The sequence below is a fragment of the Lithobates pipiens genome, unplaced genomic scaffold (genome assembly GCF_037356315.1).
Source record: "Lithobates pipiens isolate NorthernLeopardFrog02 unplaced genomic scaffold, aLitPip1_a1.2 Scaffold_19, whole genome shotgun sequence".
In the NCBI taxonomy this organism is placed as follows: domain Eukaryota; kingdom Metazoa; phylum Chordata; class Amphibia; order Anura; family Ranidae; genus Lithobates; species Lithobates pipiens.
In genome coordinates this window covers 24017191-24043831 of record NW_027507764.1, presented here as the reverse complement: position 1 = coordinate 24043831, position 26641 = coordinate 24017191, and the positions used below count along the sequence as shown (strand labels likewise).

The following is a 26641-nucleotide window of genomic DNA, read 5'->3' as shown; positions in this document are numbered from 1 at the left end:
ATGAGGAATATTGGTGATGAGTCGTCTGAAACATCATCACATATGTTCTACTTTTCTCAGGTATGTGAATTTCTTGGGGAAATAATTTGATCATAACATTCTATATGTATGTTGTAGGCCACTCCAACTTTTAGGGCCATGTCACACTTGCAGTTCTTCATCTTGATTTCTTATCTATATCCACCACTAATATTCCTGTGTTACTAAAGGCATGGAATCTTCATCCAAAGCATATAGCGAGATTACTTCTTTTTTTGGAAATAAATCCCTCCGTACTCCTCAGTTGTCCCTCTTCTGCTGTACAGATCTCCAAAGAAATGTACTATTTCACTACCAATAATGTTGTGGTGGAGTAAATCTTTCATCCAGCGATTAAACTAATGCGAACGCGGGACTGGCACATTTTATGTGTACATACTTTGTGTTATGTGTCCTTCCCTTTCATCTGAGGAAGTTGGGATGTATGCCAATGGCACATATAACTTTTGTTAGCCATTCTCAGAGTGGTGGGGCTCGGCCTTGCAGTTATGATTATTAAAGCAAAACTAAAATGAAGGTTGATATGAAAGGTCTTCAAGCTTACAATGGTAATAGCAGGACCCTTGTTGGGTATTTTCTTATCATTTTGTGATTAATTATTTTAAAATATTTACTGATTAATTTCAATATGACATTGCCAAGAAAAATGTTTACATATTTGGTGCAGTAATTCATAAGAACTTGAGTTTGGTTTGTATAAATCAAAAGAGTAGAACCAGTAAAGGAGGGTTTCTTTTTGGATGATTTAGGTCTTTATTCCGTTGTTTATTGTCTACTGTCTTATTAACTAAGATTAGCTATTCTAAGGCTGTTTTCTAATTTACATAAAACACCTATGTAGTCAGTGTCTGTAACCTTATCAATGTTTAGCATCTCATATATTATTATTTACTGCAGGATATTCAGTCAATCTATAATGAAGAAATTTAGAACTGACTATGTGGAGTTTTTTATTACTAATTCGATATTCATGTTTGCTGTTGACAGATAATTTTCTTTATTTTACTCCAACAATATCTTTTAGATGACAAGTCTGGATTATTTCCAGGGGTTGAACAAGACCCCTGCCTGGTACATGGGGGAATGTAACTTGTACATAAGTAGTTACTCCTCCTGTGCACTGGGTGGGGCTCTTGGATTTTCGCCATGCAGAAAAATATCCGCTGATCCTGCCAGAAATCCAGTTAGCTCCCAAATTCCTGTTTGAACTGACAACACTGGAGGGGTTATGCAATTAGGAAAATGTCTTGATGGGTGGATGTCAGTCTGGAAGAGTGGGTGTAATTATTATTTTTATTTTTTTTAAAGTACATTGAGAAGGTATTGTGTTTCTTTTCTCCCTTTTCTCTAGAGCCCTTTCACACTGACAGCGCGGGCTCATTAGTGGTAAAGTGGCGCTTTACCATAGTTTTAGAGGAGCTTTTCGGCCACTAGCGAGGCGCTTTTAATCCCCGCTAGTGCCCGAATAAAGGTTTAAAAGCGTTGCAGCGGCACTGCCCATGGATTTCAATGGGCAGAGACACTCTAGGAGCCATGTATACACTGCTCCAAAAGTGCCCCAAAGATGCTGCTAGCAGGACTTTTTTGACGTCCTGCCAGCGCAGCGCCCCAGTGTGAATTGCTTTCACACTGGGACTGCAGATGAGGCATTTTTCAGGCACTTTACATTCCATTTATTGCAGAACTGGGCACTGCCCTTAGGGACATATAGCAAAGAAAAAAATCAAAAAATTTAATTTGAGCTTTAGTAAAAGCTTATTTAAACATCAAAAATGCAAACCCCCATTAAACATCATGTCTGACCTGACCCTGCTTGTGAAGTGGTGTATCTGTACAATGTATGCAACCTACTACAGGAACACCGACATTTCCACAAAGAAAGCTCATTTAAATTGCAGCAAAATGATCGCTCCCAGCAGCTTTGTTCTGTTTTCAACCACGTTGTACCCGGGCCAAATCTAACACTTCTCCTACATTTAAAAAGCATAATTTTTTGTTGCTACAAAATTACTCAAGATCCCCAAACTATATATCTATCTCTCTCTCTCTCTCTCTCTCTCTCTCTATATATATATATATATACCGTATATACTCGAGTATAGGCCGACCGAATATAAGCCGAGGCCCCCAATTTACCCCCAAAAAAACTGGCAAACTTATTGACTCGTGTATAAGCCGAGGGTGAGATATGCCTGTCCATCCCTGTGTGTGTGTCCGTCCCTGTGTGTCCGTCCATCCCTGTGTGTGTGTGTGTCCATCCATCCATCCATCCCTGTGTGTGTGTGTGTCCATCCATCCATCCATCCCTGTGTGTGTGTGTGTCCATCCATCCATCCATCCCTGTGTGTGTGTGTGTCCATCCATCCATCCATCCCTGTGTGTGTGTGTCCATCCATCCATCCATCCCTGTGTGTGTGTGTCTCCATCCATCCATCCATCCCTGTGTGTGTGTGTCTCCATCCATCCATCCATCCCTGTGTGTGTGTGTCTCCATCCATCCATCCCTGTGTGTGTGTGTCCATGTGTGTGTGTGTGTGTGTGTGTGTGTCCAGCCTACCTGTGTCCCGAGCCTCCGTCCCGTGCCTTGCCTCCTTGCCTCCGTCCCGTGCCGTGCCTTGCCTCCTTGCCTCCGTCCCGTGCCGTGCCTTGCCTCCTTGCCTCCGTCCCGCGTCGTGTCGTGCCTTGCCTCCGTCCCGTCCCGTGCCGTGCCTTGCCTTGCCTCCGTCCCGTGCCTTGCCAGGATCGCCTCGGCGGCCATTCTAAAATTCAAAAGCCCCGCCTCCGCCTGTGATAGGCGGAACACTGAATTTCCCAGCAGCCTGTGTTCCGCCTATCACCGATATCGTCTCATCCTCGTACTACGGACGAGGATGAGACGATGTCCGTGATAGGCGGAACACAGGCTGCTGGGAAATTCAGTGTTCCGCCTATCACAGGCGGAGGCGGAGAAGGAGGCGCGGCTTTCAAATTGTAGTATGTCCGCCGTCTGTCTGCTCGATACGCTGATCGAGCAGTCAGACGGCGATGACTCGAGTATAAGCCGAGGGGGGCACTTTCAGCCTCAAAAAAGAGGCTGAAAATCTCGGCTTATACTCGAGTATATACGGTATATATATATATATATATATATATATTTTTTTTTTTTTTGTTTTTTTTTTTTTTTAGCAGAGACCCTAGAGAATAAAATGGCAGTTGTTGCAACTTTGTATGTCACATTGTATTTGTGCTTCAATTTTTCAACCCATTTTTTTTTGGGGGGGGGGAAACAATTTTATGAATTTAAAAAAAAAAAGTTAGCCTGTTTTTTTTTTTTGTATAAAAAGATACCTAGCTAGATACCTAACATGTCAACATTTAAGATTGTGCACACACCTTGAATGGCACCAAACAGTGTTACTTAAAAATCTCCATCAGCTACGCTTTAATATATTTTACAGCTTACCAGTCTAGGGTTCCAGAGAAGGTCTAGAACTACAAATATTTCTCTCATTCTAATGTTTGTGGCGATATCTCAGATGTGAAGTTTGAATGTAGTTTATATTTATGGGTGCAACCTATGTATTTGTTTGCTTCTGTGTGCGAGCATGCAGGGATGGGGGGGGGGGGGGTTTCTTTTTGTTTATATTTTTACACTTTCCCTTTAATTTTTGATCACATTTATTTTTATTACAAGGATAGTAAACATCCTTTGTAAGGAATAGTGCATGACTGGTCCTCTTTATGGAGAGATGTGGGGTTTATAGGGAAAAAAAAAAGATCTCCAGGCTCTTTTAACAAAAAAGCAAGTGCTTACATCTGCCGGCACCGGAAGTGACATCATGACATCGCTTCTGGCCCCTGAGAGTCATAGAGATGACCCGGGCACCATGTGGTCCTTGGTCAGCTCTATGGTAAACTTCCGCCGCTGGCTGGTTCATTCTCTGGTTCGTCGATCACACAGGCGAGACGGAGAAGCACCAGAAGGCGGTGGGAGGGGGAGGGGATGTCCCCTCCCGTCTCCTGTAAAAAAAAAATACAAAAAAAAAAAACAAGTGGCAAACAGCTGCTATGGGTGCTTCTATTGTGCAGGGAATCACCAGCTGAAAATAATATCTGGATGAGGCCTGCAGCTACACCCATCATTCAGATATCGCCACTTCAAGTCCCCAAGTCATATGACGCAAACCCAGGTGAGGTAATTAAACAACTGGAGATTCCATTCATCTGTACCAGACCATATGAGGATTGAGATGTTAATGGGGAGCCCCACAAAAAACACATGGGGTCTCCCCCATTCATAGCAGACCCTTTAGATCCGGTCTCTATGATATACAGAAAGTGCTGAAGCGGCGCTGTCATCTACTAAGGAAAACTGTTGCTCGAACCAGCAAATGACATGTCATTGACCTCTTCATTGTGTTAAAAAAGCATAATGATAACGTGAAGGGCATTTAAATCGAGAGCTCTCCAGTCGGACGCTATTAAATTTGGAAGTGACGTTGTTTGTATCCAAAAATCTAACTTTGCTAAGGATAACCCACCCACATTTAAACACCATCAATTTACACAGATATTCACCTCTAGCAACACCAAATAAAAAAAGGAGTTATTACGGCTATAAAAGATATCGTCTATTTTCAACAAATTTATATAAAAACAGATGCCCAAGGAAAATTCATAATTTTGGTAGCCTCATTAGACAATGCAATATACACAATTGTGAATATCTATGCCCCCAACAAAATCCCCCACCACTTTATTCAGAAAGGTGATCATGGGTAAGCCTTAAAGTGGTTGTAAACCCTTACAACCACTTTGACCTACAGGTAAGCCTAGATTAAAGAGGAAGTAAAGGCAATTTTTTTGCACATGCACCATAGACAGGGGTGGCTGTCTATGGGTAAATATCTAAACCATATATGTTTAGGAGTTATTTCTTGGACCTACAGGTTTAATCTAGGCTTACCTGTAGGTCAAAGTTGGTTGTAAGGGTTTACAACCACTTTAAGGCTTACCCGTAGGTCCAAGAAATATCTTCTAAACCTATACGGTTTGATAGGACATGATAGTTGCATATCAATCTATTTGAATTGAGAGTGAACAGGCTGTGCCTCTCCATATGGTCGATGAGACTGCAAGGGCGTCCGATCAGGATCCAGTCAGACAACGCCACGGCTGTGGCATATGTCAATCACCAAGGGGGAACAAGAAGCTCAGCCGCTGAGCATGTACTGGGTGTCAAAGGTCTTACCTCTACATACTTTTCAACATAGGAGTCCGGCGAGAAGACCCCCGAAGACGGAAGACCCCCGGAGCTGTGCAATAAAGTATTTTATCTCGTGTGTTGTGTTTTTTTTTTTTGTACTTTTATTTTACAGGTGAATGGGTAGGGGTACATTGTACCCCATACTCATTCACATAGGGTGGGGGGCCGGTATCTGGGGGCCCCCTTATTAAAGGGGGCTCCCGGATTCCAATAAGCCCCCCCGCCCGCAGACCCCGACAACCAACGGCCAGGGTTGTCGGGAAGAGGCCCTTGTCCTCATCAACATGGGGACAAGGTGCTTTTGGGGTGGGGGGGCTGCGCAGCCCCCCCTTCCTCAAGGCACCCACCCCATGTTGAGGGCACGTGGCCTGGTACGGCTCAGGAGGGGGGGGCGCTCGCTCGCCCCCCTTTCCTGGCCGGCCGGGTAGCGTGCTCGGACAAGGGTCTGTTGTGAACTTGGGGGGGACCCCCACGCCGATTTTGGTGTTGGGGTTCCCCTTTAAGTCCATACCAGGCGGCGGGGTCAGCGACGTCTCCTTCGCGGGCCCCGCCTACCTGAAGACGCGCTCGAAATGAGCGGACTTTCCTCCGCGTGTGTGGGCGAGTCTGTTCATTTCAAAAGTAGGGCGGATAGTATGGCGGACTTAGTACGCCGTATTAGTCCGCTGAAAAAGTGGTGTGTGTGGGCAAGTAGCCCGTTCGGAAAGTCTGACGGACAGTCTGGCGTACTTTTCCACCAGACTAAGTACGTCATACAGTCTGCTCGTGTGTACGCGGCATAACAGGCCATGCCTATAAAGCCCCGTCCTCTTGAAAACTTTGGATAATCTCTAACTTTGGGATGTTGGCTATATATAGAGGTATATATCAAATACCTCCAGTTTTTAGATTTTTGTCAACAATTCTAAAGGAAACTGAAGGAAACTGTATGCATGCCTACAATGCAATGTCACCATGTAGACTTTGAAATACAATTAAATTAGTTTAATTAATAATAGATATTTTTTTTTCTTCATTTTAACTTTTTAAGTTATTTAGAATTTTACTAACAAAAATCAAATTTGATAAAATATGAACTTTTTTTTCTTTTTAAGTGTCTATTTATGAAGGATTTGTTGTTAAGTTTATTTGCCGGACGTTCATTTGTCTGTATTATATGGCATTCATTTGTCTGTATTATATGGCATTCATTTTCAGAGGATTCACGCTCTTGGAAAATTTACCACAATAACGAATCTTGTTTTGAAAAAGGGAAAATCTTCTACATACAATTTATAAGATTTCAGTAACGAACCAATGTGTCCTCCTTCACATTGAAATTTAAGTAGGATTTACCTTCGTCATCAAAAAAAAAAGGCATCACCATCATTTCCAATCAAGATTAACTCCTCTGCAGTGCGTACAACATAATAGAGAGATTCCAGGAACATACAAGATTCATCCATCATATTTAAATTCCAACAAGATTCACCCAATTGCCACATTACACATGGGGGAATCCTCTTTGAAAATAAATGCAGTAAAATACAGTGTGATCAGTGCTATAAAAATGCAAGGATTACTGTGTAAATGACACTGGCAGGGAAGGGGGTTAAACGTTAGGGGCGAACAAAGAGGTTAAGTGTGTCCTAGGGAGTGATTCTAACTGTGGGGGGGAGGGCTACCTAGGACATGACAGTGATCAATGCTCCCGATCACAGGGAGCAGTAGATCTGTGTCATGTCACTAGGCAGAATGGGGAAATGCCTTGTTTACATTGGCATCACCACCCGTTCTGCCACTCCGTGACATGATCGCGGGACTCCGGCGGACATCGAGTCCAAGAGTCTCATGGTCACGGAGCGTGCATGCCCACAATGTCACTTCTTAAAGGGAACGTACCTGTACACCCGTTTGCGTAGCCGTGCCATTGTGCAGACGTACATCATCGTGCGCTGGTCAGCAAGCGATTAAACAAATTTTAATTGAGTTTCAGATATTTTTTCTTCACTTTAACTTTTTGTTAAGTTATTTAGAATTTTACTAACAAAATAAATTGTGATAAAATATCAACTTTTTCTTTTTAAGTGTTTATTTATAAAGGATTTGTTAAGTTTTGATGGTCATTCATTCGTCTGTATTATTATATGGCATTCATTATCAGAGGATTCACTCTCTTGGAAAATTTACCACATGAGCGAATCTTGTTGGAAAAAGGGGAAAAATCCATCTTTTACATTTTTATACGATTTCAGTAACAAACCAGTGTGTCCTTCTTCACATTGAAATACAATAAAATAAATAAATGCAGTAAAATACAGATGGACCGGTGCCCTGGAAACATTTGCTGTGTGGATGACATCCTTTATAAATAGACCACTTTGTGAATAAAGTTGGACTCTTGGAAAATATAAAGCAGACCCCCCAATACACCACCAACGCTAATGAAATGTATTTAGTATATTCATTTTACTTTCTTATGTCGCGTACACAATGGTCAGATTTTCCAATGGGAAAAGTTCGCTGCGAGCTTGTTGCTGGGAAGTCCGACGGTGTGTATGCTCCATCGAACATTTGCTGTCGGAATTTCTGCACACAAATGTTTGAGAGCAGGTTCTCAAATTTTTCAGACAACAAAACTTGTTGTCGGAAAGTCTGACCGCGTGTACACAAGTTTGACGCAGAAAATTCCACGCATGCTCTGAATCAAGAAGAAGGAGCCGTACTGGCTATTGAACTTCCTTCTTTTCGGCTCGTCGTACGTGTTGTACACACCGCGTTCTCTCTGAATTTTGGGCTAACATTTGTGTGACCGTGTGTATGCAAGACAAGTCTGAGCCAACATCCTTCGGAAAAAAAATCCACTGTTTTGTTGTCAGAAAATCGGATTATTTGTACACGGCATTATAGTAACCGCTTCTTCTGTATTGGTCTAACACTCTACCACTGGTTCATCTGCCCATGGGACTTCTCCCACACCGCCTTTTAAAAATATATATATCATTGGTGGACGGCTTCCTCTTCCAGGTTCCCTGTTGCCAGTACATCAATGACGTTTTTTTTTTTTGTTTTTTTTTATAAAACATTCATGGGTTGATTGAGATTAATGTTATTAATTCTAACTAATAAGACAATTACTATTACTAAAAATATAGATGGACAGACTTGGTCTGCTAGTTATATGAAATCCTACAATTTGTGCCGAATTTGATTTTCTTTAACCACTTAAGGACTGCCCTGCGGCAGGGCGGCGTTTTTTGCATGAAACAACATACCTGTACATTGTTTCATGCTTGACACACTGCAGGCCGTGCATGCGCGGTGCGTGGCGGAGGGAGCCGATGCACTGGTCCGGCGGCCACAATATCCGCTGGCCACCTGCGATCGCTCCACAGAGAGGTAGAACGGGGATTTGCCTATGTAATCAAAGCAGATCCCCTTTCTGACAAGGGAGTACAGAGACATTGTCTGTTCATAGTGATCGGGAACAGCGCTCTTTCTGTACAGTCAGTCCCCCCCCCCCCACAGTAAGAAACACCTCCCAGGACACACATAAACCTTTGATCACCCCTGGTGTTTATACCTTCCCTGCCAATGTCATTTATACAGTGATCAGTGCATATTTTTTAGCACTGATTGCTGTAAAACTGTCACTGGTCCCTAAACAGTGTCCGATCTGTCTGCTGCAATGTCGCAGCCCCACTAAAAAGCACTGATCACCGCCATTACTAGTACAAAATAATAATAAAAATGCCATAAATGTATCCCCTATTTTGTATACACTATAACTTTTTGTGCAAACCAATCAATATACACTTAAAAAATATATATAAAAAGTATATAGGAAAATACATATTGGACTAAACTGGACTTACTTTTTGCTATAATACATATCCAAAAAAAAAAAAACTTATTTTTTTTCAAAATTTGTTGCTCCTTTTTTTGTTTATAGCACAAAACATAAAAACTGCAGAGGTGATCAAATACCACCAAAAGAAAGCTCTATTTGTGGGGGAAAAAAAGGGAACATAAATGTTATTCGGGTACAATGTCTCACGCGTGCAATTGTCAGTTAAAGTAACACAGTGCCGTATCGCAAACAGTGGCCTGGTCATTAAAGGTGGTAAAACCTTCCGGGGCTGAAAAAGTGTAAAAAAAAAAATGATTATACCAATCTTTCTAATGTGGTGGCTGCATTAGTCATGTTTAATAAAAGCTGAATTTCATTGTGCATTGAGACACCCTACACCCCAAAAGCAAATATTTTATAATGAACTAAAACCCCTCCCCCCACAAGACTACAATCAATTGGGAAGGTTTTTCCCTTTAATGCTAAAAGATGCAATAAGTAGCCGTGTCCCTTCCAATACTGAGATAATCATGTAAATTTGGCATCACCTGAGGGCCACAGCTTGACACCACCAGTCCCAACAATGGAGGTTGGCTTCCATAAACATGGCCATTGTGATGGAAACTGTATCGGCCGTCACACCTCAGCCAGGTATTCTACTTCTTCTTTACCATATCAATTCACAATCCAATCACCATAAAGATGATCAGTTCTGTCCTGGGCATAACATTTGCATCTAGTTGCAGAATATAGAGTCATTGTCAAAGTTTGAGTCAAAACCAAAATATATTTTTAGTAATTAATCTAATCCCAGTTGAGGTCAGCTAAAGCAACATCGATTAGATGGAATCTGATTATTTATATAGAATATTTTTGTATTCCATCTTATCGATGTTGCTTTAGTTCACCTCAATCCAACTGGGATTGGATTAATTACTAAAAATACATTTTGGTTTTGCCTCAAACTTTATATATATAATATTATAATGAGGAATTGCATCTCCCTTCTTGTACATATGATCATTTTTTATATCGCTCAAATTCCAGCACTCCTCTCCTACATATAAAAATCATAATTTTTTTGCTAGAAAATTACTGAGAACCCCCAAATATTATATATATATTTTTTTATCAGATACCTTAGGGAATAAAATGGTGGTCATTTGAGCTTTTTATGTCACACAGTATTTGCACAGTAATTTTTCAAACGCAATTTTATTTGAGAAAAAACAAAAGCATTTTCATGAATAAGAAAAAAAACAAAATCATAACTTTTTTTTGTATAATGTGACATGTGAGGTATCTATTTACTCAGCGTAACATCATGTGTCACACTTTTAAAATTGCGCACACTCGTGGTTTGGCGCCGATCTTCAGTACTTAAAAATCTCCATAGGCGACACTTTCAATTTTATTATATTTTTTTACAGGTTACATGTTTAGAGTTACAGAGGAAGTCTGGTGCTAGAATTATTGCTCTCACTCTAACATTCATGATGACACCTCCTCACATGTGTGGTTTGATCGTTGTTTACATGTGCGGACGCGACCTATTTATGCGTTTGCTTCTGCATGTGAGCTCGCAGGGGCAGAGGCACTTGAATTTTTTTGTTAATTTAATTTAATTTTTTTTATTTTTACACTTTTTCCCTTTTTTTTTTTTTTGTTTTTGATGACTTTTATTCCTAATACAAGGAATATAAACATCCCTTATAATAGGAATGGTGCATGACAGGTCCTCTTTAAGCAGGAGGCGGGACGTCCCCTCCCATTGTCAGTAAGAATATTCAAGCAGCTAATTAGCCACCATGATTGTACTTACAGTAAAGGGAATCACCGGCTGAAAAAAAACGATATCTGGACGATGCCTGCAGCTGCAGGCGCTATTCAGATATCCCCACTGAAAGCCCAGGAAGGGATATGACGGCCTGCAGTATGGAAGTAGTTAAAGCATAACAACATTTTTTTTTGGTAGTTTGTTATGGCAGGAGAGACTCCATATGGTGGAAGCTCTTTCCATGCCTACTATTTTCTTTATTTCTGAATTGTACACAGACAGTCACACAAAGCAACTTCACATGCAAACTCTACATGACATGAGTAAGTGCTGGAACAACGTTATATCATACCTGGCCAGCCAATAGAGAGAGCTTAAGCCTCTGGACCCAGAAAACCAAAAGAAGGTGCCAATGGAACAACTAGGTGGAAAATGGGCATTGTGTGAGATAAGTCCACCATAATGGGCTAATATGATGTGCATACTTTCCCATTATGGACTGGAGACCCTTATATTTAGTTCCACTTTCAGCTGAGCATTTTCAAATTTATAAATCTAAATGTTTTAAAAAAACTCGGTGTCTACAATTCCTTATCAATCTTTTCATCAAACATTCACAATGCTCTGCATTCAAAGTGATGCATATCTTTAAATTCTTATGTCTTAAACATACTTCTTAGGAAATCTGTGATCACCCTTCTAAAGTATAATTTCAGAAAGGCAAGAAATCTTGTTCAAAGGCCTCTACTGAATTTGCTTTACTATAATAAAATCACCATGGAAAGATGTTCATGAAGATGGCACAGCATTAACCTATCAGAATTATGAATTTTAATATTGTACTGTTTTGAATCAAGATCCATGAATTCTTATTATAGACTTCTTATATCCAGAGCAAGTGATGGGCTATATAATGAGATAAAAAAAAGATATGGACTATGGAGGCCCCTTCCTATCCTGAGATTATCATGCAAATTTGGCATTCCCTGAGGATCCCAGTTGGACCCCACCAGTCCCAACAATGAAGTCCCAACAATGGAGGTTGGCTTCCATAAGCATGGTCATTGTGATGGAAACAGTATCAACAGTCACACCTCAGCCAGGCATTCTACATCCTCTTTAACATATCAATTCAAATGCCCATCGCCAATGAGTTCAGTTATGTCCTGGGTGTGAAAGTTCCCTCTGTATTCTGTAGATAGTTGTCAAATATTTTTAGCAAAACTAAAAGTACATTTTAAGTGAATAACACAATCTCATTTGTATTTCTTATAAACCAGTGACCAGTTAAACATTTGGATAATTATATTTTCTCTAAATTTTAGATTTTTAGGTTCTCTTTTTAGTGGTCATCTCCATGCAGTAGACATTTCTGATGAACAACAGATGACATAAAGAGGAAGCTACATAGCACGTGAATTGCTTTTATACATTCTATTCAGACTGATAAAACTTTATTGAGATGAGGGGAAGTAAAACAAAAAAAATGTTTCCCTTTTTTGTAAATATAAGCATTTTTCTACTTGAAGCAAAGCTCAACACCTTTGTTTGAAAAATAAATGCTAGCAGGTAGATTTTAATGGCAGAAGAGACACCATATGGCTCTTGTGTCATGGAAGCTCTTTTCATGTCTACTAGATTTATTTTCTGAATTGTACATTGACTGTCATACAGAACAGAAAGAAAAAAGAACTGCGCTAACCACAAATACCCAATACGATTAGGGTATATAGAAGTGCCAGACCCACACTGTGGGTCTTAGTATCTGATGTCTCTAAGGCCACCTCCAAAGTGTAGTGTAAACCATATACGGATAAATGCAATTGAATACAAAAACAAACCATAAATACGTGTCAAATAATGTGAATTCCCCAAACACAGTATAAGTATATCAAACTCTGTGTATGGACCCCTAAACCATAAAAATGAGAATATGAAAAAAATATTTGCTATTAAGCATAAATGGGCTAACAAAAGAATATATATTTGTGTTTAGAGACACTCTATATAATGTCCATATAGTCATGTGTCAAAAATAATAATAATGGAATGTCCATATAGTGAACAAACACCAGTGAAGCAAAAATTCAAATGAAGTACGGCAGTGAAGAAAAGTTCCAAACAGCTGAATTACAGATACACGAATTGAAAATCTTCTCCAAAGATGTGGTGTGCTTATCCCATCACCGAATAAATGAATTGGCTCCTTACCAGATCCAAGCGACCCCCCGTTACAGAGGGTCACCACAAGCAGCAGCAGTCAAAGGGTATCCGGATAACACTTCCTCCTCAGGTGATCACGAATCTTCCACGCGATAGGGTTATGGCTGTCACTCACTCCCAACTCGACGTGGTATCACATAAGGAAAAACATAGGCTCTAGTTCTCCGATAGAGGTGTGGAAGAAGCTGGGGGTGTAGTCTCCGATTTTACCACTGGAGAGCGCTATGTCGGGTCGCACTCCCTCCTCCAGGAACCACCTACAAAATGGCGCCGCTCGGCCTGGGCGCGCTAACCGCCCGCTCCCTCCAGCCAATCAGATGCCTATGTTTTTCCTTATGTGATACCACGTCGAGTTGGGAGTGAGTGACAGCCATAACCCTATCGCGTGGAAGATTCGTGATCACCTGAGGAGGAAGTGTTATCCGGATACCCTTTGACTGCTGCTGCTTGTGGTGACCCTCTGTAACGGGGGGTCGCTTGGATCTGGTAAGGAGCCAATTCATTTATTCGGTGATGGGATAAGCACACCACATCTTTGGAGAAGATTTTCAATTCGTGTATCTGTAATTCAGCTGTTTGGAACTTTTCTTCACTGCCGTACTTCATTTGAATTTTTGCTTCACTGGTGTTTGTTCACTATATGGACATTCCATTATTATTATTTTTGACACATGACTATATGGACATTATATAGAGTGTCTCTAAACACAAATATATATTCTTTTGTTAGCCCATTTATGCTTAATAGCAAATATTTTTTTCATATTCTCATTTTTATGGTTTAGGGGTCCATACACAGAGTTTGATATACTTATACTGTGTTTGGGGAATTCACATTATTTGACACGTATTTATGGTTTGTTTTTGTATTCAATTGCATTTATCCGTATATGGTTTACACTACACTTTGGAGGTGGCCTTAGAGACATCAGATACTAAGACCCACAGTGTGGGTCTGGCACTTCTATATACCCTAATCGTATTGGGTATTTGTGGTTAGCGCAGTTCTTTTTTCTTTCTATTTCTGTTTGGTGTATTTTTGGTGTACATTTGAATTGCAGCTTCCGTTCAATACTATTTGCTTTTCCCGTAGCGCAGTTTTATCCTCTTTTTTCCTTTTGTCATACAGAACAACTCAACATGAGATCTCTGCATAGCAGGAATAGGTGCCAAAACAAAGTTACACCAAACCTGGCTGCCAAATAAATAAAGCTAAAGTCTCTGGACCCAAAAGACTGGAAGAAGGTGGCAATAGAGTGACTAGGTGAATCATTGACATATTTTTGCTATAATGCGCAAAAATAACGAACGTGCTCACGTGATGTGTTACATTATAGCAAGAGCCCTGTGATCCCTTATGTTTAGCTTTATTTTAAACTGATCACATATAATGTATGTTTCTCCTATATAAATCTCCTTTTTTTTGGATTGTCCAAACCATCCTTTCTCAAACTCTTCAAAATGGAGGAACCACGGCAATTACTTTTCAAATCTCAGAGATCCCCTTCTAATGACTATTATATCCAAAGCTCTGTGTACATTAGTGTGATGGTCAGTGGAAAGAATGTTCCCTAAATTTGTGGTCAGTGAGAAGAATCTTCCTTACAGATATTTAGATAGATCAATGGTGTTGGTTGCTACTTATCGACAAGGTAGAAATTACTTTTTGGTCACGGAACCCTTAGCAACCTCTGGACGAACCTTATAGATACATGGAACCCTGGACGTGAAAAGCTGAGCTAGACCATTTCTCTAATCACGGGAACTGAATTTCCAGCAGTTAAAGAAATTAATAGTTTTTGCCAAAGAGTCTATTGTGTAGTGAAACTATGATTTAAGGCTCCCTTAATGCCATGGAAAACTCTACTGTTGTGTTAATGGTTAGAATAGTTATGTATAAACCACTTTCTTTCTTTTTTTTAATGGGTATTCAGAAGCAGCAGCATTTTAAAAAGTTTGTCGCTTTTGAAAGCGATAGCTACCGATTTTTGTTATCCTTGTCTCAATACTTAATATGTCATTCACCCAGAATATTATGTCGGTATGATATTTTCTATTACTTGATATACACATGATTGTTTTTGGTCAATGACTCACCAAAGTAATGAAGACATGATCAGGGTGTTTGGAGATGAATCTCTAGAAAAAAGCCCAGACATGGCAGCTCCAATAGTCCAATCCTGACAGGTCCTTTTAATCTTCATAAAGATATTTTTATATGGATTTCATGTTATAGTAATTTTCTTTTTTTCAATAAAGTCCCCTTTTAACTAAACCCTTTGGTGTTCAATATTAAGAAATAAAACATAATGGTATAAAATAACCCACAAGAACCTACAGCCAATGTTACATTTTTTTCTCAATTATCTGGTTAGTACTCCATCATGTATTAGTTACTCAAACTAGAATTAGAGTTAAAAAAAAAAAAATATATATATATATATATATATATATATATATATATATATATATATATATATATATATATATATATATATTTTACTGAGTTTTAAATTTAAACTTGCCACCATATTAACTAGAAAATGGCAATTTTTGGTTATATATATATAATTTCTAGTTAATATGGTGGCAAGTTTAAATTTAAAACTCAGTAAAGTTTAAAAAAATGTGGGTTTCAGAGTGTTTAATCTCATCACCTGTTCTGTAGAAAACCTGTTTATTTGCAAATTGGCAAGAACAATGTGGGGCTATTTACACAACATTTCCATTAGAAGTCAGCCAATGGAACTCTTTCATTCTCTGCCTTCCCTGCCCATCTCCCTTGTATAAAGTGGAACTTTCCCTCCTCTGATCAGTGATTCTACTTCCAGAGATCCCGGTATACTCATCTATTACAGCCTAGCTGGAGATTTGGTGACGTTGTCCGGAGTTGAACTGCAGAGGAACAGGAATATTCCAAAAAACTAATCTGACTTCATCACCGCTGAATCCACACCACATTAAGGTAAGGAACTTTCATCTAACCAATCATTGGATCTTTATTATTTAATGAACATTTGTATAGTAATTCTGCAGAGATGTATGAGGTGTATGTAATATCTAAAAAACTATATATAAATAACTGAGAAAATGGGCAATGGGTTGAAGTTCAGGACAGGATAACATGTAATACAATGTATACAGAAGATAGGATAGACATGGAAGGCTTGCCATGATCACCCCGATGAAAAAGTTGTTAGTAATATGGGATATGTAAAAAAATAAAAAAAAAAATGAGGCTGTAATTTGTGTGATGTAATACAAAGGGAAACAGATGAGTTTTGGTGGCCAAGTCGTGTATAATTTATCTAAGGCTCTTCTTACAAGTATATTCCAATCTGTACAAAAAATACCTTGAAAATGATTAAGGGTGCCTGAAAAGGGATGTGGAAATTAAGTGTTTGGTTATCGTGGGTCATTCTAGGACTTATGTTTTAAGGAGAATGATTTAAAGAAGTGTCAGTATTATCTTCTGATGGCCTTTAGCATGGTCTCTGCTGTCTTGTATTGATTACAAACGGTGCAGAAACTATTTCCATATTTTACATGATTGATTAAAATTACACTTCCTATCTGGCTGAGCTCGGTGTTCATCCTCCTGACTTTGGAACAACTAGGTAGAAAATGGGCATTGTGCGAGGTAAGTCCACCATAATGTGCTAATATGATGTGCATACTTTCCCATTATGGACTGGAGGCCCTTATATTTAGTTCCACTTTCAGCTGAGCATTTTCAAATTTATAAATCTAAATGTTTTAAAAAAACTCGGTGTCTACAATTCCTTATCAATCTTTTCATCAAACATTCACAATGCTCTGCATTCAAAGTGATGCATATCTTTAAATTCCTATGTCTTAAACATACTTCTTAGGAAATCTGTGATCACCCTTTTGAAGTATAATTTCAGAAAGGCAAGAAATCTTGTTCAAAGGCCTCTACTGAATTTGCTTTACTATAATAAAATCACCATGGAAAGATGTTCATGAAGATGGCACAGCATTATCCTATCAGAATTATGAATTTTAATATTGTACTGTTCTGAATAAAGATCCATTAATTCTTATTATAGACTTCTTATATTCAGAGCAAGTGATGGGCTATATAATGAGATTAAAAAAAAAAAGATATGGACTATGGAGGCCCCTTCCTATCCTGAGATTATCATGCAAATTTGGCATTCCCTGAGGATCACAGTTGGACCCCACCAGTCCCAACAATGAAGTCCCAACAATGGAGGTTGGCTTCCATAAGCATGGTCATTGTGATGGAAACAGTATCAACAGTCACACCTCACCCAGGCATTCTACCTCCTCTTTAACATATCAATTCACATGCCCATCGCCAATGAGTTCAGTTATGTCCTGGGTGTGAAAGTTCCCTCTGTATTCTGTAGATAGTTGTCAAATATTTTTAGCAAAACTAAAAGTACATTTTAAGTGAATAACACGATCTCAGTTGTATTTGTTATAAACCAGTGACCAGTTAAACATTTGGATAATTATATTTTCACTAAATTTTAAATTTTTAGGTTCTTCTTTTAGTGGTCATCTCCATGCAGTAGACATTTCTGATGCACAACAGATGACATAAAGGGGAAGCTACATAGCATGTGTATTGCTTTTATACATTCTATTCAGCCTGATAAAACTTTGAGATGAGGGGAAGTAAAACAAAAAATGTTTCCCTTTTTTGTAAACATAAACATTATTTTTTCTACTTGAAGCAAAGCTCAACACCTTTGTTGAAAATAAATGCTAGCAGGTAGATTTTAATGGCAGAAGAGACACCATATGGCTCTTGTGTCATGGAAGCTCTTTTCATGTCTACTAGATTTATTTTCTGAATTGTACATTGACTGTCATACAGAACAACTCAACATGAGATCTCTGCATAGCAGGAATAGGTGCCAAAACAAAGTTACATCAAACCTGGCTGCCAAATAAATAAAGCTAAAGTCTCTGGACCCAAAAGACTGGAAGAAGGTGGCAATAGAGTGACTAGGTGAAGCATGGACATATTTTTGCTATAATGCGCAAAAATAACGAACGTGCTCACGTGATGTGTTACATTATAGCAAGAGCCCTGTGGTCCCTTATGTTTAGCTTTATTTTAAACTGATCACATATAATGTATGTTTCTCCTATATAAATCTAATTTTTTGGATTGTCCAAACCATCCTTTCTCAAACTCTTCAAAATGGAGGAACCACTGCAATTACTTTTCAAATCTCAGAGATCCCCTTCTAATGACTATTATATCCAAAGCTCTGTGTACATTAGTGTGATGGTCAGTGGAAAGAATGTTTCCTAAATTTGTGGTCAGTCAGAAGAATCTTCCTTACAGATATCTACAAAGATCAATGGTGTTGGTTGCTACTTATAGACAAGGTAGAAATTACTTTTTGGTCAAGGAACCCTTAGCAACCTCTGGAGGAACCTTATAGATACATGGAACCCTGGACGTGAAAAGATGATCTAGACTATTTCTCTAATCACGGGAACTGAATTTCCAGCAGTTAAAGAAATTAATCGTTTTTGCCAATGAGTCCATTCTGTAGTGAAACTATGATTTAAGGCCTCCTTAATGCCATGGCAAACTCTACTGTTGTGTTAATGGTTAGAATAGTTATGTATAAACCACTTTCTTTTTTTAATGGGTATTCAGAAGCAGCAGCATTTTTAAAAGGTTGTCGCTTTTGAAAGTGATAGCTACCGATTTTTGTTATCCTTGTCTCAATACTTAATTTGTCCTTCACCCAGAATATCATGTCGGTATGATATTTTCTATTACTTGATATACACATGATTGTTTTTGGTCAATGACTCACCAAAGTAATGAAGACATGATCAGGGTGTTTCGAGATGAATCTCTAGAAAAAAACAGACATGGCAGCTCCAATAGTCCAATCCTGACAGGTCCTTTTAATCTTCATAAAGATATTTTTATATGAATTTCATGTCATAGTCATTTTATTTTTTTCAATAAAGTCCCCTTTTAACTAAACCCTTTGGTGTTCAATATTAAGAAATAAAACATAATGGTATAAAATAACCCACAAGAACCTACAGCCAATGTTACACTTTTTTTTCTCATTAATTATCTGGTTAGTACTCCATCATGTATTAGTTACTCAAACTAGAATTAGAGTTAAAAAAAAAATATATATATATATATATATATATATATATACAAAAATTGCCATTTTTTAGTTAATATGGTAGAAAGTTTAAATTTAAAACTCAGTAAAGTTTTAAAAAATGTGGGTTTTAGAGTGTTTAATCTCATAGCCTGTTCTGTAGAAAACCTGTTTATATGCAAATTGGCAAGAACAGTACAGGGTTATTTACACAACATTTTCATTAGAAGTCAGCCAATGGAACACTTCATTCTCTGCTTTCCCCGCCCATCTCCCTTGTATAAAGTGGAACTTTCCCTCCTCTGATCAGTGATTCTACTTCCAGAGATCCCGGTATACTCATCTATTACAGCCTAGCTGGAGATTTGGTGACGTTGTCCAGTGTTGAACTGCAGAGGAACAGGAATATTCAGGAAAACTAATCTGACTTCATCACCGCTGAAAACTCACCACATTAAGGTAAGGAACTTTAATCGAACCAATCATTAGATCTTTATTATTTAATGAACATTTTGATAGTAATTCTCCAGAGATGTATGAGGTGTATGTAATAAATATATAAAAATGTATATATGAATAACTGAGAAATTGGGCAATGGGTTGAGGTTCAGGACAGGATAACATGTAATACAATGTATACAGAAGACAGGATAGACATTGGAGGCTTGCCATGATCACCCTGATGAAAAAGGTTTTAGTAATACGGGATGTGTAAAAAAAATTGAGGCTGTAATTTGTGTGATGTAATACAAAGGGAAATAGATGAGTTTTGGTGGCCAAGTCATGTATAATTTATCTAAGGCTCTTCTTACAAGTATATTCCAATCTGTACAAAAAATACCTTGAAAATGATTAAGGGTGGCTGAAAAGGGATGTGGAAATTGAGTGTTTGGTTATCGTGGGTCATTCTAGGACTTTGACATTTTGGGGAGAATGATTTAAGGAAGTTTCAGTAATATCTTCTGATGGCCTTTAGCATGGTCTCTGCTGTCTATTGATTACAAACGGTGCAGAAACCAATTCCATATTTTACATGATAGTTCTGATTAAAATTACGCTTCTTATCTGGCTAAGCTCGGTGTTCATCCTCCCGACTTTATGTAATGAAACTGAAACTCGGCATAGCTGGTTGGCAACAAGAAAGCAGAATATCTTTTGTAGGTCATCCTTATGGAATGTTTAGTCTTTTAATGACGGGATCTGCCAGAAATATGAGGGTCACCAAGCTGCTTCTGGCAGCAGATACATCAGGTTTGTTACGTTCCTTTCCTGAAGGACACTTCAAGATAAAATGAGTCTTTTGACCCAGTTCTAGAGAGCCCCTTCCCCCACTCTCACACGCGCGCGCGCAAACTGGAAACTATTGGAAACTATTGGCTATATCCTGCTATTTGTGTATTATATGTCTTGGGGATTCCTTTTGTTTTTGGTACTTGCTCAATGTCCTTTAGCTGTACTAAATATATTTTGGTTGTGTTCAATCTCCATATTTAATGTCCACCCTGTACATGTAGATATGGGGGTCTATTAGGCATTTTGTTTTTATAGGTTTATAACGGCAGGTAACAGTATTTATATTTGGCACATTTCTAAAGTTTCTTTTCAAATGTACTTTTTTTGCTTATTAATGTAACAAGTTTTAATGTTTTGCTCCGCAGGAAACTATGGCCTCTGTTGACCATAATGTGGAAGGTCTTTTGGATAGAATGGTCTCCTTCTATGCACAAGGACTACAGCAGATCGACTTTGAAAAGTACTTCCTCATTGAGGAGGAGCTTGGAAAAGGCGGATATGGAAATGTATTCTTGGTGAAGGACGAGCAAACAGGTTAGTGAATCTAGCTGCTATTTCAGTATCCTCTATGTATAGGGATGCAAATTCATTCTGCAAGATACAGGCTTTTTCCAAGAGGTCACTAGTTGTAGACTTCGTCTAAAATAAAAGGGACAGTAAAGTATAATCACTGTGCAAAGCTTGTAATAAAGAATAGCAGGTAGAGCAAATATGGCCCATTACGTGAATTTATTACATCGTTATGAATAGAATTTTTTGCAAATATTCATGTTGGAAAAAATGATTTAGAGACCTGATTATTGGGCTGTTTCTTGGGAGGAGTTATGCAAATATCAAAATGTATTGATGGGTACATATCTGTCTGGAAGAGTGGGCTTCCCTAGATGAACTATATTTGTATGTAGAACACCATAGATTATGATCACATGTGATGTGGAGTCCAATGAATTAAAATAAGGGGTTAGGAACAGTCAGGCTGGAGATGATATGATGTTGGATGTTCTCTAGTCAAGAATTGAGGTGGGCTCTATCTGGAGAGGTTCCTGTACAGATGAGTGCTGGTAAAGCTGTAGTTTAGCTTCCAGTAAAGCATAATACAGTCTCAATCTGGCAGGAGCAGATCTTCTTAAAATATTAAATATTTTAAAATTAAACATATAGAAATTACCAATTGAACATTTCTAGTTCTTGATCCAAGTTATTTCATTTTTTCACAGGTCAAAGAATGGCAATGAAGGTTATGGATAAGGACAAAATCAGTCAGCGGTCTTTCCTCCATGAATTCAGTATTTCATTCTTACTGTCTTCTCATCAAAATATCATCGGATGTTTTGGCTTCTTCTTCTCCACCATTGACTACTTCGTCTTTGCCCAGGAACTGGCACCTGTTGGAGATCTGTTCTCCATGATCTTTCCACATGTAAGTACATTAAGTTGTAGGAATGGCCGATTCTTTATTAAATCATTAAAAAAAGGTTAAAACAAATAATTTGAGATTCCCATCACTTTTTTCTAAATGTCTTGGTGACCACTGTAATTAAGACAAAGCAAATTTCCCTGGGGGGTGACACGTTCAACTATAAAATCCATCCCTAGCCTAAAATAAATAAAAAACTGTGGCCATACATGTATGCTTTTAACTGACTCTTTATCCCTATTCTCCCCTACTGTATTTAACATCTATTATGTTTTTGAACTTTTTCTAGGTGGGAATTCCAGAAGACGCAGCAAAGAGGTGTGCTGTACAGATGTCCAGTGCTCTGGAATTCATATCTGAGAAAGGTCTTGTACACATGGACTTCAAGCCAGGAAATGTTCTGGTGTTTGACCAGGACTGCCATTGTGTTAAGATCACAGACTTTGGACTCACTAAGGTAACAGGGACAGTTATTAGAGCAAGATGTGGAAGCAAATCGTACATGGCCCCAGAGATGTTTAACCTGGCTATTTCAGATGGACTGGCTGTAGATGGCGGCCTTGATGTGTGGGCGTTTGGTGTCGTCATTTACTGCCTAATCACAGGAGAGTTTCCATGGCGGATGGCCATGCTTGAAGATGAAGCATATAAACAGTATGTTGACTGGCAAAATGATTTCCAGGAGGTTAATCCTCCGGAAGCATGGGAAAAGGTTCCTGCTGGGATACAAAGAATGTTTATTGCTCTTTTGGCAATTGACCACACCAAAAGAAGTAAAACTTCGGAAGTCTTGAAATACCTGAGTGAAAGCTGGAAAGAAGAAACTCCAGAGTCGACTTTAATACAAGAGGAAGATGATTCCATTGAAAGGATTTCTTCAGTCCAGTCCGAAGTAACATTGGCTTCCCACGTGAACACATCACAGAGCACTGTCTCCATCTTATCAAGTATCGGCACCTTGTCTTACCTTCTGACCACCGACCCTCATGTATCTCAGTCTGAGATGATTCCAGAGCCACAGAAGGACCACATGTCAGAGTCACCGATTTATGTTTGATGAGGAATATTGGTGATGGCTCGTCTGAAACATCATCACATATGTTCTACTTTTCTCAGGTATGTGAATTTCTTGGGGAAATAATTTGATCATAACATTCTATATGTACTGTATTTGCTGGCGTATAAGACTACCTTTTACACTTAAAAAAAATGCACAAAAATCGGGGGTCCTCTTTTACGCCGGGTATACAGGTATACAATGCTGCCCGATGGATGTCAGCCCACAAATGTCAGCTAATACTGTATGTGGCTTCAGCTGCAAACAGTATATGCCGTTGAGCCTGGCTTTTAGGAAAAAACTCAAGACCTTCCTCTTTTAGCAGATGATCAAAGCTCGCCACAGTGCCTAGAGGCGATTCAGTTCGCATTGTGCGCTATACAAATATTTAATTCATTCATTCATTCAATCCCGGCGAGCGATGTATTCTATAAATGAATACAGAGCCTGCTTGGATTGGAGTAACAACCTCTGCCAATCCGAGCAGGCTACATAGAGTAGCCTGCTCGGATTGGCTTTGAGAGAGAGAGAGAGAGAGGCAAGGGCTGATGATGCTACAGCCTCTGCCAATCCAAGCAGGCGTTGTATTCATTAAAATAATACACCGCTCACCATACTTCCCTGGGTAAATCCATTCACTGATCTCCTACTACTATACATCCTGCTATTTGCCTTTGAGGTCCCAGGCACCCAAGAGGGACAGGTAAATCTGGGACATATGACAGGGGGGGTTATTAAATGCATTTTGGTGGACAATTCCCATAGAATGTAACCCAAAAGTGGTATAGGTTTGGTTAGTGAAAAATTCTACTTTCCAGAGTTGTGGCATTCAATAGATCTCTGTTTGTGTTATTATTGTTTGATTTACTTTATGACATAACACAGCATGGCGGATGAGTAGTTGGCATTCTTGCTTTGTTTTTTTTAATCGTTCTAATGTTTTTTTAAAATGGTGTTGCCTCAGAAGGGGGGTAGTCTTATACCGCGAGTATTGCCCAAAACCTATGTTTTCACTTGAAAAATAGGGGGTCGTCTTATATGCCCAGTCGTCTTATACGCCGGCAAATACGGTATGTTGTAGTCCGCTCCAACTTTTATAGGGCCATGTCACACTAGCAGTTCTTCATCTTGATTTCTTATCTACTGTATATCCACCACTAATATTCCTGTTACTAAAGGCATGGAATCTTCATCCAAAGCATATAGCGAGATTACTTCTTTTTTTGGAAATAAATCCCTCTGTACTCCTCAGTTGTCCCTCTTCTGCTGTACAGATCTCCAAAGAAATGTACTATTAAACTACCAATAATGTATGTTTCTCCTATATAAACTAAAATGAAGGAGGTTGATATGAAAGGTCTTCAAGCTTACAATGGTAATAGCAGGACCCTTGTTGGGTATTTTCTTATCATTTTGTGATTAATTATTTTAAAATATTTACTGATTAATTTCAATATGACATTGCCAAGAACAATGTTTACATATTTGGTGCAGTAATTCATAGGAACTTGAGTTCGGTTTGTATAAATCAAAAGAGTAGAACCAGTAAAGGAGGGTTTCTTTTTGGATGATTTAGGTCTTTATTCCGTTGTTTATTGTCTTATTAACTAAGATTAGCTATTCTAGGGCTGTTTTCTAATTTACACAAAATACCTATGTAGTCAGTGTCTGTAACCTTATAAATGTTTAGCATTTCATATATCATTATTTACTGCAGGATATTCAGTCAATCTATAATGAAGAAATCTTTTAGAACTGACCATGTGCAGTTTTTTATTACTAATTCTATATTCATGTTTGCTGTTGACAGATAATTTTCTTTATTTTACTCCAACAATATCTTTTAGGTGACAAGTCTGGACTATTTCCAGGGGGTTGAACAAGACCCCTGCCTGGTACATGGGGGACTGTAACTTGTACATAAGTAGTTACTCCTCCTGTGCACTGGGTGGGGCTCTTGGATTTTCGCCATGCAGAAAAATACCAGCTGATCCTGTCAGAAATCCAGTGAGCTCCCAAATTCCTGTTTGAACTGACAACACTGGAGGGGTTATGCAATTAGGAAAATGTCTTGATGGGTGGATGTCAGTCTGGAGGAGTGGGTGTAATTATTATTATTATTTTTTTTAAAGTACATTGAGAAGGTATTGTGTTTCTTTTCTCCCTTTTCTCTTTCCTTTAGCGCCCTTTCACACTGACAGCGCGGGCTCATTAGTGGTAAAGTGGCGCTTTACCATAGTTTTAGAGGAGCTTTTCGGTCACTAGCGGGGAGCTTTTAATCCCTGCTAGTGGCCAAATAAAAGTTTAAAAGTGTTGCAGCGGCACTGCCCATGAATTTCAATGGGCAGGGGCGCTTTAGGAGTGGTGTATACGCCGCTCCCAAAGCGCCCCAAAGATGCTGCTAGCAGGACTTTAACGCCCTGCCAGCGCAGTGCCCCATTGTGAAAGTACTCGGGCTTTCACACTGGGACTGCAGATGAGGCATTTTTCAGGCGCTTTACATTCCATTTATTGCAGAACTGGGCACTGCCCTTAGGGACATATAGCAAAGAAATAAAATCTAAACATTTAATTTGGTTGGGGAGAGCTTTAGTAAAAGCTTATTTAAACATTAAAAATGCAAACCCCCATTAAACATCATGTCTGACCTGACCCTGAACCTGCTTGTGAAGTGGTGTATCTGTACAATGTATGCAACCTACTACAGGAATACCGACATTTACACAAAGAAAGCTCATTTTAATTGCAGCAAAATGATCGCTCCCAGCAGCTTTGTTCTGTTTTCAACCACATTGTACCCGGGCCAATTCTAACACTTCTCCTACATTTAAAAATCATATTTTTTTTGTTGCTACAAACTTACTCATGATCCCCAAACTATTATATATATATATATATATATATATATATATATATATATATATATATATATATATAAAATTTTTTAGCAGAGACCCTAGAGAATAAAATGGCAGTTGTTGCAACTTTTTATGTCACACTGTATTTGTGCTTCAATTTTTCAACCCATGTTTTGTGGGAAAAAAAACTGTTTTATGAATTAAAAAAAAAAACGAAAGTTAGCCCGTTTTTTTTTTTTTTTGTATAAAGTGAAAGATAATGCCAGGCCAAGTAAATAGGTATCTAGTTATGTTAACTATCTAACATGCCAACATTTAAGATTGTGCACACTCCTGGAATGGCACCAAACTGCGTTACTTAAAAATCTCCATCAGTTACGCTTTAATATATTTTACAGCTTACCAGTCTAGGGTTCCAGAGAAGGTATAGAGCTACAAATATCGCTCTCATTCTAATGTTTGTGGCGATATCTCGTATGTGAGGTTTGAATGTAGTTTACATTTACGGGTGCAACCTATGTATTTGTTTGCTTCTGTGTGCGAGCATGCAGGGATGGGGGGGGGGGGGTGTTTTTTCTTTTTGTTTATATTTTTTACACTTTCCCTAATTTTTGATCATTTTTATTTTTATTACAAGGATAGTAAACATCCTTTGTAAGGAATAGTGCACGACTGGTCCTCTTTATGGAGATATGTGGGGTCTATAGGGGAAAAAAAAAAAATCTCCAGGCTTTTTTAACAAAAAAGGAAATGATTACATCTGCCG

At 38.7% G+C, this 26641-nt stretch overlaps 1 protein-coding gene across 1 annotated transcript; it reads left to right on the top strand.

The window, feature by feature from the left end:
- Nucleotides 1–23017, top strand: LOC143997950 (serine/threonine-protein kinase SBK1-like). The gene is made up of 4 exons (XM_077493765.1): nt 1–60; nt 20909–21077; nt 21761–21963; nt 22250–23017. The coding sequence occupies exons 1-4, from the start codon at nt 1–3 to the stop codon at nt 23015–23017; spliced, it is 1200 nt and encodes a 399-aa protein (XP_077349891.1).
- Nucleotides 23018–26641: the final 3624 nt, after the last annotated feature.

What these genes read in the sequence shown, in the direction of transcription:
- LOC143997950 (XM_077493765.1), top strand. Translation starts at nt 1, where the DNA reads ATGAGGAATATTGGTGATGAGTCGTCTGAAACATCATCACATATGTTC. An exon ending in ATATGTTCTACTTTTCTCAG is followed by an intron (nt 61 to 20,908) that starts GTATGTGAATTT and finishes TTTGCTCCGCAG; the next exon opens with GAAACTATGGCCTCTGTTGA. An exon ending in GGTGAAGGACGAGCAAACAG is followed by an intron (nt 21,078 to 21,760) that starts GTTAGTGAATCT and finishes ATTTTTTCACAG; the next exon opens with GTCAAAGAATGGCAATGAAG.